The following is a 14,717-nucleotide window of genomic DNA, read 5'->3' as shown; positions in this document are numbered from 1 at the left end:
CTCATATGGGTATACTTAGTGTGCAAGTTGAATTTGACTCTGCATTTTGGGAAGCAGCTTAGTGTTCTTTGTACAAGTTTTATCACGAGTCATACTTTCATGTTATGTTGAATAGTTTGCACTCAAAGAAGTAATGATATAAACGTAGAAATCTAAAGTGGAGTTTTTTAGTTTGCAATGTACAACACCATCTGGGAAACATGCAAGAATTGTGTCTCTGTATGCATATATTTGTTTTTAAATACCTCATGTCTTAATAGTCTATATAAGAGTCCAAAGAAGAGTACATTAACGTGTAGTGTTCAGGTCGCAGTGGTGTAATGGATATGGTGTCCACCCAGCAACCGGGAGGTCACGGGTTCAATCTCCACCGTGGAAGTGTTCTTTAGATCTCCCGCAAAGACGCCTAGTACTGGTTCTAGACCCAGGAAACAGTCTCGAGAGCGTTTATATAAGCCTTAGGCTTTCGATGCAATCGAGCTAAAATAGTTTAAAAAAACTAAACTAATAGTCTATAGGATTGATTATGCATCATTTAATGCTGATGTTTTTGTTTTAAATATGCATGTTATTACTGTAAATGTCGGTTAATAGCTTTTCATAGCTAATGTTTCTTTGTTACACATGTACCGACTTAAAATAAAATTTGATGTGATTTGATTTGAGTTTGTTGCTTACATCAACTGTTTTATACTGATAAAATAACCAGTCAGTCAGTTTATATTCAGTTATCCGATCTAAATAAGAATATTTTAAACTGTTATGTACTTCTATTACTTTATACTTTTTAGTGATACCCAAACAGGTTAACAATCATTATTAATTATTACAATTAATTTTCAATTTTAATAGAACAAATGTGTATGGCAGTAAAAATACATATTTAGAAGTTAGATAACTGAATGTCAAACATGAATATCTGATTATTAATAGGGATACTCAACTCGTATGACGAATGAGACTCATTCTTTCTTTATTTACACATACATATGAAAATAAAAAAAATTATTTTCGAGTTTCCACTGTTTAACAGTGTTTACTAAGAGCAACTTACTATGAAACTGATTTTAACATCGATACATTAACAACTTAATTGAATATTTGTTAACACTGAACAATAGATCAATTTGCAGGCTAGATGAAATAAAGCAATAAATCAATCTTATAGTCAATCTTTTTTGATGGCTCACTAAAATAACACGTTACATTCTTGCTCTATAAATTAACAATATTTTTCCTAACAATCGTGTGTGAATTTTAGTAAATTGCACATGTACTTACAATATCGAAAACTTATGCAAGTAAGTAAGTAAATAAGTAAGTTGTTTATTATCATGACATGTGCAATATAACAAAACATCATATTAATATATATATACAAATATGCTTTGCACCCGACCCGATGGGCCTATAAGTCACCAAAACAGAATAGTAAGTAAGAATATTTCAACATTTGTACAATAGCACCACATACACTGGTGCATATGAATAATATAATGAATATGAATATGAAAGAAAGATTGTAATCTGCATGTAATTTTTTCACTATACAGGATAACCTACTGTTGCCTTTTTGACATGGTTGTTTTAATGGATTTTCCAGCTGCATTCTGTCCCAAAACTTTAACCTTTCATTAATGTTTTGCAATAACTTTTGAAATATTGAACATAGCAACTTGATATTTGGCATGCATGTGTATCTCATGGAGCTGCATATTTTGAGTGGTGAAAGGTCAAGGTCATCCTTCAATGTCAAAGGTAAAAAAAGCGGCGCATTAGGGGGGCATTGTGTTTCTGACAAACGCATCTCTTGTTTTTTTAGATCTTCCCCCATAGACACAAAGTTCTGGTTCTATAACCCGGAAACAGACTCGAGAGCGTTTCAAATAAGCCTTAGGCTTTCGATGCAATCGAGCGTAAATAAATAAGTTTGAACTAAATGGGCCCTTTTTCATCGAAAGGTGAACCTCTTAGCACTCCTATCTATATATTAGGTGTGTATACTTCTAAGGGATGCTGCTCTGTAAAAAAAAAAGCTCATAATCCACATAGTATGTATGTAGTTAAGCAAGGCAAGGTTGGAGGTTACACAAAACTGATACAATTGTTGTAATCTGGTGCAATAAGTACCTGAATTTTAAAGGAATAATTCCTGAAAGAATTTTTAAAGTTTCCATTCTTCTAATTGCTCTTTCTACATGAATTCTTACAGATGCTATTGACCGGGACCTCTTAACAGCTTTGCTGCTTAAGCACTTACCATGGGTAAAGGCAGGGATAATGAGGTTAGCTTGTTTAGGCAAAAGCAAATGTCTTATATTGAAACCTCTGTCTGCCATTATATCATCCCCTTCTTGTACATATTGTAAAAACTCACTATCCTGTACATTTTTTGCATCGGTAACTGAGCCTGTATATATTTTTGAAAGAAAAATTATTGTACCAGGTGGAGAAATAGCTATAAGCTGTTTAAAAGTATTTGAATGTTTGTAGCTGGACCAAGTTACTTTCAGTGCGGCAGGTTTTATCGGTTTTTGTATAAAATACTCTGTACAATCAATAATGGCTCTTGTTCGTGGGTCTAGAAAAGGACAGAGGGAGGTTTACTTTAACAATATCACGGTGGGGTCACACAATTAAGGGTTTCAATTATTGGTGAAGCAGATTTGTCCAAGAAATAAACATTCTGCTAATGTGACTTTTTGACAAACCAAAAAGATATGATAAATGATCATAACCAAACCCCGTTCTTATTTCAACAAGGCACACTAATAATTCAACAAACAACACATCTTTGTTTCTTTTCCTCCCTTGAGTTTTCATTTTTCTGGGTATGTTCTTATATTTTCCATTCCAAAGCTTTATGCGTTGTGCAGCTGGAAAATTCCATTCAAAAAACCATGTCAAAAGGGCAACAGTAGGTAATCCTGTATAGTGAAAACATTTAGAATCTTTCTTTAAAAATGTTGTTAATTAAATCATTAACTATAGTATTATCAGTTTGGCTACACTGGTGGGTAACAGAAGTTCACACTGTCTTGATAAGTGAATGGTCTTGATCAGAAGCAACCAGATCATGGAAAAATGGCACATTTTTCAGTTGGTTCAGATCATTACTGTCAGTCAAAGGTGCTGATAGTGAGTGCTGAGCAAAATTTAACTTTGTCTTCTTGGTGGTCCCGCGCTTGATTATTGGAGATGCTCTTTCAACTGGGCGCTTGCGTGAAGATGATGTTGAATTAGATGCATACATGGCTGGAACAGGGTCAGTAGCACCAGGGAGAAAATGCTGAAATATAAATTAAATGAGTGGTTATAACAAGATCTACCAAATAGTATTTTTTTATGCTTATAGCATGTGCCAATGTTAAGATAGGGCCAGGAAAACAACTAGCATTAATGGCCACTTAAGTACAGTTTAAGTTCAGTCTACAGTACAGTACAGGTTGCAGTTGATGTGTTCAACAATTGATAACTTGTGACATAAAACGACACAGGTTAAGAACAAGAGCCATACATGTCAGTTAATGCCATGTTAGTTATTATTAATTTAAAATAAATTTAAATATATTTTAAAAATCCTTTCACTTCTGGTTTTCAAAATTGTGTTGTTGTTTTTTCTACCCAAATCATAACTTTACTCTACACAACAATAGGGTTTACAAATATCTAGGTTCGAAAGCGCTTGGTACAAATAAAGACATACAGAAGGCTGTGATATTTTATTTAAAATTCCGCTAAAATTCAAATGACACAAATAAAACTAATTAAACTATCACCATCGAACATGCGAAGTGATGCGGACGAATCATGTCCATTGGTAAATCTTCGTGTGGTATGCCGCAGTTCTTGACCCACAGTTTGCATCGTTCGATGGACGTTTTTGGTTTGGGAAATGGATGGAAAAATACATCTTTCATATGTGGCCGGTCTTTGTACCTAGTGTCACTTGTGCATTTTCCCCAGCTACACCGTTTGGTTACCATATTAAAATGGATAAGTCAGCGATTTGAAAAAGTTAAGTGTAGAAAGCACTCAAATATTCGCGCCTCGCGTAGGTTTGTTTGTACCGGGATCACGTGACCTTAATATTGGAAAAACCCAAATGCGGATTTCCGGGACTGACGTATTAAAATCGATAATCCCCCGAATCCAACACATATCCTCTATATTATTAAAACGTGGGTCGCATTTAGATAATCAATAATAACCGAGTAAAGAATATGCTTTGAGACAAAGACAACCGTGTACATTAATATTGTAAGGTCTGTATCTGCTTGCAATATAAGGCAGAATGGATCAATTTATTGTGTTTTTTTTCTCGGGATGATAACAAAACCAGATGGGTCGCGCTCTGGGAAAGCATGTGCGTAAAGCATCGTCCCTTATCAGCCTGTGCAGTCCATACAGACTAATCAGATACGACACTTGCAACCAAGACTTGATGTTTGTTAAGAAGAAACTTACTTTAAATGAAACAGTCCAAAAAAGCGGACAGAGCCATCCTGATTAGAATGTGTGGACTGCATACTGGACGACACTTCACGCACATGCATAACGCTTTCCCTGAACGAGATTAAGATCCACGGCAGCCTACAGCTGTCGTTTTCCGTCTTTCCAGACGATTCTGATGAATTCAGAATGATTTAGAAAACAGTATATGATGTGGCCTACAGCTGTGGTTGTCAATCTCACAAAATGATGGAACACGTATTCAAATACATGACATAGTGATATCTTGTTTGAGCTGAACAACGACACGTCCATGTACACTTACCTTAAAACTTGCTAAAACCACGAAAGCCATTAGCATTTACAAGGCGATAACCAGCATCGCATATACCATTTCGCTTTCGTTGCAATTCATGTACTCATGGTTTTAATCTTTACCAGAGCAATAGAACTAATAGTATCGGAGGCATGATGAAAGGGAGTAAATAACACGTCAGCTAAATCTCTTCTTGCTGACAAGATTTCAGATGTTAGCAACATATGGTTACAATTCCAGTAAAGTAACAAGATCATCAGAGGCAATTTGGTAAAGAGTCGTGGATCAAGAAGTTAAACACCCGATATCATCGCGAGGATGAATATGAATTACAGTAATTACTCAAATTTTAAAATTTAAGAAACAAGTGATGCACAAAATTAAAAACAATTGATAATAAGACTTTCCGTGTATGCTTTAAGTGGACTTGACGTGAGATACATCTTGGATTATATGAATATGTAGTCAGTAAAACGTTCTGTTTATGGGCGTTGAAAATTGAGGCTAGTTTTTGAAAAAAAAAGGCTTGATGCATGTGCGTAAGTCCGCACAGGCTCATCAGGGAAGAGACTTTCCACTTACACTGGATTTACATTAAGAAGGCACCTACTTTAAACGAAAAATTCCATTATAGCGTGTCGACCCAGATTTGCCTTAAATGACAGCACATACTTATCTGGAATGACACTTAACGCACATGCCTTAAGCCCGATTGTCCCAGAACGCGGCTCCATTTTGGAATGGCAATTACTAGATACACTTTAATAAAAAGTAACATGATGGGCATATTCCAAAATCATTTTTTTTATTTGAATTGCTGATTGAATATTTCAAAACATGAAAATATAATTATTTTATATTTCGATGTTCAAGATGACATCGCAAAGCAGGAAATAAACTGATGCATTCAATTATAATTATTGTATATATCATCAACTGATCGCTAAACGATTATACAAAAATAACATGTCATCAATATACTCTGTAAAATACTAGCAATACTAGATTACACAAATAAAAGATGACCGAAAACACGTTGCAAAAATATAGCTTCTATTGGTTTTATCATTTCAATTCACAATTTTGTTTCAATATTATTAATAGTTAGAAAACAGTTAGTTCAACCTATATTAGGAACAGTGCAAGATCCGCATTGCTACCTTCAAAGTAAACATGCATTCAGGTCAAATGTCAAACTATAACACGTAGTTGTTATAATAATTTTTGCAGAGCTCAAACTTCTTAATGTATGTTATAATTTTGATATGTGCACAAATGTATGTTTCCTTAATTACTTGCAGACAAGTACTCATTGATATGAGAACGAACAAAAAACGCACACACTGATGATTACCTTTAGTGTCAAAGTCATACTTGAATTTAAACTATCAAAATGCAAACTGATCACTTAATTTTGAACTAAGTGTCCGTTGAATTGAGCCGCATCAAGCAAAAAGGGGGTCTCATGCCATACGTGACCAACGTTACTGAAGACCAGCCTTTTCATTTGCGGCTTTCTTATCAGGCGCTATTCTGTTTGCTATTGAGATCAGGAGAACGTATAGGACTTCAAGTGGGACAGTGGAACCCCATGACCAAGCTTCGCTAATCGTCACATAGATCAAACGATTTTCTTCATGTAAAATTCAAATTCGAGCTCAACTTTTAAAGAGAATCAGTTATTTATTTTCTTAATGTAGCTTATTGCTTAATGCCCGATATATTCAATGGTTCAAACAAACCATTATGTTTCAAATATCGCATGACCAGTCAGGCATTGAAATTCAAGCTATTACTAAAAACAAATGGCGGCAAACTACAATTGATTCTCGTCGAATCCTTGAACAAACCGCATAAAATAAAAAGTTATCGTCTGTACAATAACCATACGGTATGTCACACTTACTTGTGTGAAGAAGTAGGGGTTTTAGAACAGATTTAAGTGGAGCTTTCCTCACTCAGTTTACTACATTAAACACAAAATAAGAGCAAAAAACCGTTCCCACTCGATATTTTAATTTTGATGCAAGAATCGCTTTCACATTTTGTAGGAAACTTACACTCACTTTGAATTGCATACTTATTTAAATAAAATTCAATGTATTAGTGGTAACGGCCTTATTTTGTGTCGTGTCATATTTTTGAAAGACCTCTCTCACGGCATCGCGGCAGGATGATATCGGAGTCAAACAACCAACTCGATGTCATCTCTACATGAATGTCGCTGATAAACTCCTCCAGCAACCTCTTTGTGCACTTAAATCTATGATCACATTAACATTCTTTTCTGAATAGCCCACAGATCATAAACAGCACAGCCTTCCACGTGCATCCGTTGTGCCACCTCAACCATTAGCTTTCTCATACGTCTCGATATCTCATGCTGGATATCATCATACTCATCAGGCACTAAATCCTCACTGAGACTATACGTGCGTCTGTTCCAAAACTCCACGAACAGCATTTCCAGCTCCATCCTTTTCTTGCTGAACCACAACATCGGCTCTGGGGACGCGACGACGGCCTTGCGTATCTTCGGCAATCTCAGTATTACCCGGGGTCCTTCCGCCATCATATTCGTGATATCTGTTAGCCATTGACTTTTCTGCTGGTCCTGCAAATCACTGCCTGCCATTAAATTTCTTTCCGGAATCATGTTATATGACAGTTGTTGTGTGGCAATAGCAGTCTTAAGTTCTCTCAGTCCGGCATGCAGCCAGTGGAAAAAACTACGTGTATCAAACTCGTCCTGTGAGTTACTCTCAGCTTGCCAAAGTAATATATTTTTAATTACGTATGATGTAACTTCTTTCTTACAAGGCCTTAGAACATCTTTTAGAATCGTTTTAAGCATAACATACACTTGCGCTTGTGTGCCATTAAGGTTATTTACCAGTTCTGACTCACCAGTGTTCAAACAAGTCCGCCACTCCATGTGCTTGGTTTCACTTTCCTTAAAACCCACCGGAGTAACAAAGGCTCCAAATGATACGACTTTTTGTACTGTGTCTGGTGACGGCCAATGACGGGGTCTTGCAGCCCATCTTTGGAGGATGCTGGGGCATTGACAGCGTAGTGCGAGTACTCTGTCCACATGAAGTACACCATCAGCCGTCCATGGTGTCGACGGCCCCTCTCGCTCATGAAACACTTTATATGAATCTGCAGATGATTCCGAATATTCATCTAGGAATAAACTACTACTAAGTAGAATGTCCCCATATCCATTATCACACAGACAATTGTGAATTCTGTTTGAATGTGTATGCCCTCGTCTCTCTTGTAACAGTCTGCAGTGTCCAGGATATACACGTGTATCCATTCTAAACACACCAATGTCGCCTGGTATGGTATGAAGATTGAAACCAGCTTCCACACAGAGGACACCCTCCATCACGTATAATATGTCCATGTCGCTTTCGAAAAAGCATGTCAGTCCCTCTGCCTTGCTGCCAGCTGTGATGAAAGATTTATCACTAAATCGTGCATTCACCAGCCTATCCTGCTCCTTGTACTTCTCAACTCTCCACCGCCTGATCTCCTCGCTGTACCCCAGCCGGGTCATTATAGTACAGATCTCAAAGGACACACGTTCGACATGATTCTGAAAGTACAATAACACAATATAAAAGTTTGTTAACAATGAGTAATTCATTATATTTGAACTATTAACAATTAATAAATACACTTTCCGGACATTGGTTGAAATATAGTTTTAGATAATAATTATGTTTCAGTTATTCATAATAGCGCATAATGTCTTCTAATATACGATTTAAATAAATGTTTAATTATTAAATAAATTATTAGAAATAGTACAAGTAAAAATAAACGCATACATCGTGTTTATGTATATGTGATGTTGTTTATATTATTAATACTAGGGATGTCAACGAATATCCGAATATCCGAATATTCGGTCCCGGACCGAATATTCGGATACTATTTTCCGAATCGAATATTCGGAAGAAAAAAATCAAATAACAATGAGTAATTTCAAAGACTTTGTATTCGTGAAATTTGCTTCAAACATTGTAAAAACGTTGTTCCTCGTGTCATAATGTTTAGTCCGGATAATTCGTCGCTATGGTGATGACAGTATACCGGTCATAAATCCCGCTAATTGCCGAACAAAGACAGTCACTATGTGTCAAAATTATGATAGGTTCAAATCGCATCGGCAATCAAAACACCGACCTGCAATTGATCCAATGACTCGAATTACATTTAAAATTATCAAAGATTAAATGAGTAAAGGAAAAGCCGACTTGGTGTAAAAAACAAATAAGACCGTATGGAAATTTAAACACCGACCCGTCTTGATCTAATAACTCGAATTACATTTAACATGATCAACGATTAAATAAGTAACGGCAGTGCCGACTTGGTGTGAAAAACAAAAAAGATCGTATGGTTATAATCACGTTGTCCAAAAGCTTTTAGAAAATAATTTACTCAACCTCTAATGAGTATTTGCGTATCGTATGGTCCAAACTTTAATTAATTACTCAATATTCAATCAGGTATTATATTTAAAGAAATGTTTTTGGTATTTCGCCCTCATTTAATTGAAAATACATTTGTATTATCATTGCTACACGCATAAAGTAAATCTCTGTCCAATCAAAATGCCACCTACACCTTCCGCTGCTTGGAAGTATTTCACGAGATCATCCGATAAGAAGTCGGCAACGTGTAACTTGTGTGGAGTTAATCTTACGTGCATCCAGGCCGGTACGACGTCCAATCTTCTCAATCATATTAGTAACAAACATCCATCTTCTGCATCTTCGAATGATGCTGGGGACTCTAAGAAACAGTCGTCAATGTCATCGTTTTTGAGTACTCCTAAGAAAGTGTGTTTCCGAAAGTGAACGGCTTACATGTGCTATTGCGGAGAAATAGACTCTCCAGTGATCTGGTCGACGCAATCGTGTTTTTAAATAAGAACAATGTTCATGTGCCCAGTGACGCCGATCCGAGTGACTTTTAAATGTGGCAACGATGTTTTATTTGCATGTGTTCGCTATGTAAATAATACGTTTAAGTTCAGTTTAAATTATTTATAGATCTAACTGTTTTGTCTTGTAATTATTTTGTCGTCATGTAAATATAATGTTTCTCGTTCTAGTGTTGATGTACAATATTAAAGCACGTGTTCGCTATGTAAATACTACGTTTAAGTTCAGCTTAAATTATTTATAGATCTAACTGTTTTGTTATGTAATTATTTTGTCGTCATGTAAATATTATGTCTCTCGTTCTATTGTTGATGTACAATATTAAAAGTTTAAAAACAGTTTTCGTCGTTCAATTTTAACAATTTGCGACGGCAATGCTGTGTCAATATTTAGTCACTTCCGGGGAACTTCCGGTAAAAACGAAAGTAGAATTCATGGAGTAATGGTACGGTAAACAAAGTTGAATTTTTTCTAACAGATGTTGACCGAATATCCGAATATTCGTTCGGAAGGATGACCGAATATCCGAATACCAATATCGGTATTCGTTGCCATCCCTAATTAATACGTTTCATAAGAAGTTTTGATAGGCATTAAGACAACCCATTGTCGTATGGAAACTAATGCTAGATTTATTGATTAGTTTTATATTTTAAAAGTTTTGTCTATATACTAATTGTCTAAAACTCACAAAGTGAGTTTCCGCGTTAGTTTTCTTATTTAATTAATTACAAGCGATTTACGCTGCTAACAAGCTAGCCACGCACTTAATTGTTACTACATATTCACCCTTGGAAACCCGATATGCTGTGAAAAGTTGGATGTGCTTGGAAAAGTTGCCGATAGATTTCGCTGAATTTCGGTAGGGTAAGTAAATCCAGTTCTATAATTGTTTAAAGGCATTTTTGAATAAAAATATATTTTGGTATATGCAAAGGAGGTGTTACCATGTATGCTAGAAAAATCCTGGTTATTATTATTCAAGATTTATTGAAATATGGCTATTGTAAGTCGACGATGCAGGAATGCGTCCCATATTTAGCACATTACTTACAAATTTCTTTAAAGGTATGCCAGTGGGAAAAAGTTTTTGCACCGACAATTATATCAACCAATGTCCGCGAGTAACATATCCTCCAGGGTTTCTTTAAAAAATCGTATTGGTGGAAAAATTCGACTTTACATTCAACGTGTTGATGAAAAAATGATATGACCTGGTGCAGTTCAAAAGATGTCGAGATATGACAGGAATGCAGTTCGTTTATCAACTTAAAAGCTCACTATTACAGCTGATTTATGCGCTTTGCATGCTTGTTCCTTGAAATGAAACTTTTCATACTTACTATTCGGTCACTGTTTGAAATAATTGTGGAGTAAATGATACTCTAACGTAGTAATCCACAAGTATATTTTAACCCCGTAAGAGCGATTTTTACGGAATGAACCTCATTGTGTCGAGTTATACAGAAAACCGGACATAAAGAACCCCCAACTGTAGCTCCGGTATGTACGGACAGACAGACAGCCACTGACAGAGACAGACACAGAGGAGATAAGCAGACTAAGAGATATTCACGACATGTATGCGAGAGCCGTTTATTAATAATCTACCTTTAGTGGGTTACGCGACTTGCAAACAAACTGCATGTCGTACTTAATATTCAATACGATAAATACCATTTATCCATGAAGTGAAACTTTCAATGACTAGTAAAGTAAAACACATACTATGACGTCATTGAATGAGTATAGTGATAAAAGACCAGAGCTATATAATTTAAATGCAAGCTTGACGAGTTCTCTCAATATGCTTTTAACGCTAAAATGGAAAGTACGTCCTTGTTTTAAATGTTATAATTTGCTGAAATCTGGCTGAATATATTCCTTCAAGGCTTGGGGCTTCAGCAGATGAGAACTGCGTGTTATGTATGCAAATACACATAAGAAGGAGGCGTGAATTGGGTTTTGAAAATAAAAGTTTACAGTTTGCATATATCATTACCAAAAAAAAAACGAAAAGAAACAGACATTGACACACGTGAATTGTCGGGGATGTTTGCAAAGCTGTCATCTTTAAAGTGATATTATGGGCATCTAACATTTTATAGGTGTCTATCGCAATCGTTGTTTATTTTTTTTTCACTTCATATACACTTATATTTGTTAATGCAGCATCAACATACTAAAACAATATACCGGAAAGAGAAAAAGAATATCAATCGTACTTTCGTTTGACAACTGATCATGCATGTACGATGTGAACCTAAATTTAGTTTTAGTGCAGATTCGTTCATACGACACAAAGACACAATTTTGTTTTACGGATCATTTCGGCTTAGAGGACTGGGTGAGTGATGTAAAATATTTTTTATAAAATATATTTTTAATAAACAAATGGTAGCAAGATGAGTTGCAGATAATTGGTCAGTAACCACATTTAACTAACTTTTTTTACCTGTTAATGCTTTTCAGCTCAATTCAACAGTGAAAAATGCCCATAATATCACTTTAAGCCATGTATCATAGATCCAAATTTAGTTCAGATTTATGAAAGTCTACCCATTGGAACTATAGGCAGAAAATATTATTATAAATGTTTAGATTGCCTAACTGACGTTTATTTTTACCTGTTTGAATCAATTGCTTTACATTTACAATGATTTTCAAACAATAAAAAAGGATACAAATAAGCTGGAAATTAAATAAGATTCAGAACGAATATAATTATGAATCCTCAAAGTTCAATGAAATCGATCTAAAATGCATCAGAGTGGGCATAAATCAGCTGTAATAGTGAGCTTTTAAGTTTATAAACTAACTGCACTCCTGTCATATCTTGACATCTTTTGAACTGCACCAGGTCATATCATTTTTACATCAACATGTTGAATGTTAAGTCGAATTTTTCCACCAATACGATATTTTTAAGAACCCTGGCGGAAATGTTACTCGGGGACATTGGTTGATATAATTTTCGGCGCAAAAACTTTTTCACTGGCATACCTTTAAAGAAATTTGTAAATAAAGTGCTAAATATGGGACAAATCCTGCATCGTCGATTTTAAACAGCCACATTTCAATAAATCTTGAATAAAAGTAACCATGATTTTAGTAACATACATGGTAATTCCTCCTTTGCATATACCAAAATATATTTTAATTCAAAAATGCCTTTAAACAATTATAGAACTGGATTTACTTACCCTACCGAAATTCAGCGAATTCTATCGGCAACCTTTCCAAGCACATCCGACTTTTCACAGCATATCGGGTTTCCGGGGGTGATATTGTTCCCATTAAACGCTGTAAAATCAACTTTACTAGGCTATTCTGGAGTCACACCCTGACAAAATTACCTTTTTGCTATCAGTGCAATATTAGTTTTAAGGCCGCAGTATACTAATCCCAAACCTTATGTTATTTTATCTAAAATATTTAATTTTATTCAAAAATAAAGTCAACATTTGGAACATAGGGACTACCATTACAAAACATTTTCTTAAAGAGCATTCAATTACCATAAATGCATTTAAAAAATAAAATAAAGAATAAGAAAAAAGGTATATAAGAACTTTACACGTTTCTAAATCCGCTGATTTTTCATGTTTTTACAAAGAACTTTTAAGTTTGATGTAACCCGCCTTCGCGCATGTAGTCTCCAGTATTAAAATAAAATAGTGGTGTCTTAGTGAACATCAATTCTTCCTTTTAACACAGGTCTACAACAAATAGGATAAGATTTGCGTTTCATGAAAACAGATATGTAGATATACTCGCAGATCTCCATTATTTAGTATACTGTAACCTCCAGTCTCTCTGTTAACCGTACGTGACGAATGCACATGCCCCTGTGTGTAGGAAAGTTGTAAGTCCCTTACTTACTACTACCTGGTATGATGCGTCAGTATAGAGCGCTGTCGTATAGGCTTTTGTGTCTGTAAGCGCTTTCGGACCCTGTCTTACCTGAGAGTGACGACTGTGAAGGCTTCTTTGTCCTGGAACAGTTTCAGTCTGTGACATGGCTGATTGGATGCCTCCTTCTGCCATTTTCAGTCGGCTGTGTGTACATAATTGTATTCAAACATTAAAATATAATGATAAGGGAAGATAGCTAACATGTGAGCCCGAAGAATTCGTCAGAGATAAAAGATAACAACCATAAGTCAGCATATAAACATCGGTGTAAATTTTGTAATGTGTTAAAAGATCCAAAGATTCGCTAAAAGTCTATAGGGTCTTCATAGTGCTTTCAATTCCAATACAGTGCAGTACGATTTCGCAATAAATACATGGAAATCCCAGTCAGGTTGGTATATTGGAATTGTAGGCGTGTCCGCACCTGATTATCGATACAATACGTGCAAAATATTGATGTTCATGATTGCGATTTAAAATAAAGATTTTCGTACTAAAAGATATATCAAATTAAAACACCATTAAGCTGAAATTGGAACGTTATAGTCGTAATTAAATACGTGTACTTCTGAAAGTGCGTCTACACTTTCGATTTCAAAATCGTTCAATAAATAGAATGTTCTTGTTAGGGTTAATAATATCGCGATAAACATGTTTCATTGTTGTGTCAGAGAAAACAAACTTAATATAAATCTATTTGAGTAAACATAAACAATCTGCGAAGATTCGCTTATTACAAATGAACTTACATTTTGGGTAATCACTCGATAAACTGCAAGCAGAAGTATTGACTTCCGTAATGCTTTACATACATTCTATTTTTAGCGTTCGCGTCACACAATAAAACACTACTTACCGTCATGAGATTATCACCAATCGTGATATATCGACTATCTCCGGAATGTTCTTGTAATCGGGGTGTTATGGATATTTTATCAACGTGTAAAAGCAAATAGTTTGTTTAACATGAATTTTCATGGATTCATACAATATTGCATTTTCGTGTAATCATAAATTCGATGATTTTAAAGGGGCGTTTTCACATAGCGGTATGTATTGAAGTTTGTCATTAA

At 35.3% G+C, this 14,717-nt stretch overlaps 1 protein-coding gene across 3 annotated transcripts; it reads right to left on the bottom strand.

Moving 5' to 3' along the window:
* Positions 1-6,762: 6,762 nt before the first annotated feature.
* On the bottom strand, positions 6,763-14,474 carry LOC127851706 (uncharacterized). Of its 3 annotated transcripts, XM_052385560.1 has the most exons (4): positions 14,394-14,474; positions 13,693-13,786; positions 7,676-8,372; positions 6,763-7,382 (listed from the first exon to the last, which is right to left on the bottom strand). In XM_052385560.1, the coding sequence occupies exons 2-4, from the start codon at positions 13,774-13,776 to the stop codon at positions 7,195-7,197; spliced, it is 969 nt and encodes a 322-aa protein (XP_052241520.1). In that variant the 5' UTR covers positions 13,777-13,786; positions 14,394-14,474; the 3' UTR covers positions 6,763-7,194. The 3 variants fall into 3 exon arrangements, with proteins under 3 accessions (XP_052241520.1, XP_052241518.1, XP_052241519.1); XM_052385558.1 differs by having other exon boundaries at positions 6,763-8,372; XM_052385559.1 differs by lacking the exons at positions 13,693-13,786; positions 14,394-14,474 and adding an exon at positions 13,535-13,611 and having other exon boundaries at positions 6,763-8,372.
* Between the last annotated feature and the right edge of the window lie 243 nt (positions 14,475-14,717).

Source organism: Dreissena polymorpha, chromosome 11 (genome assembly GCF_020536995.1).
Source record: "Dreissena polymorpha isolate Duluth1 chromosome 11, UMN_Dpol_1.0, whole genome shotgun sequence".
Taxonomy (NCBI): Eukaryota; Metazoa; Mollusca; class Bivalvia; order Myida; family Dreissenidae; genus Dreissena; species Dreissena polymorpha.
Note: the sequence above shows the minus strand (reverse complement) of the source record. Positions and strands in the feature narration are given on the sequence as shown.

Excerpts from the sequence above, each read along its gene's own strand:
- LOC127851706 (XM_052385558.1), bottom strand. The coding sequence starts at position 13,776 with ATGGCAGAAGGAGGCATCCAATCAGCCATGTCACAGACTGAAACTGTT. Across the intron at positions 8,373-13,692 it reads TTCACAGTCGTCACTCTCAG|AATCATGTCGAACGTGTGTC; the intron begins GTAAGACAGGGT and ends TTGTACTTTCAG.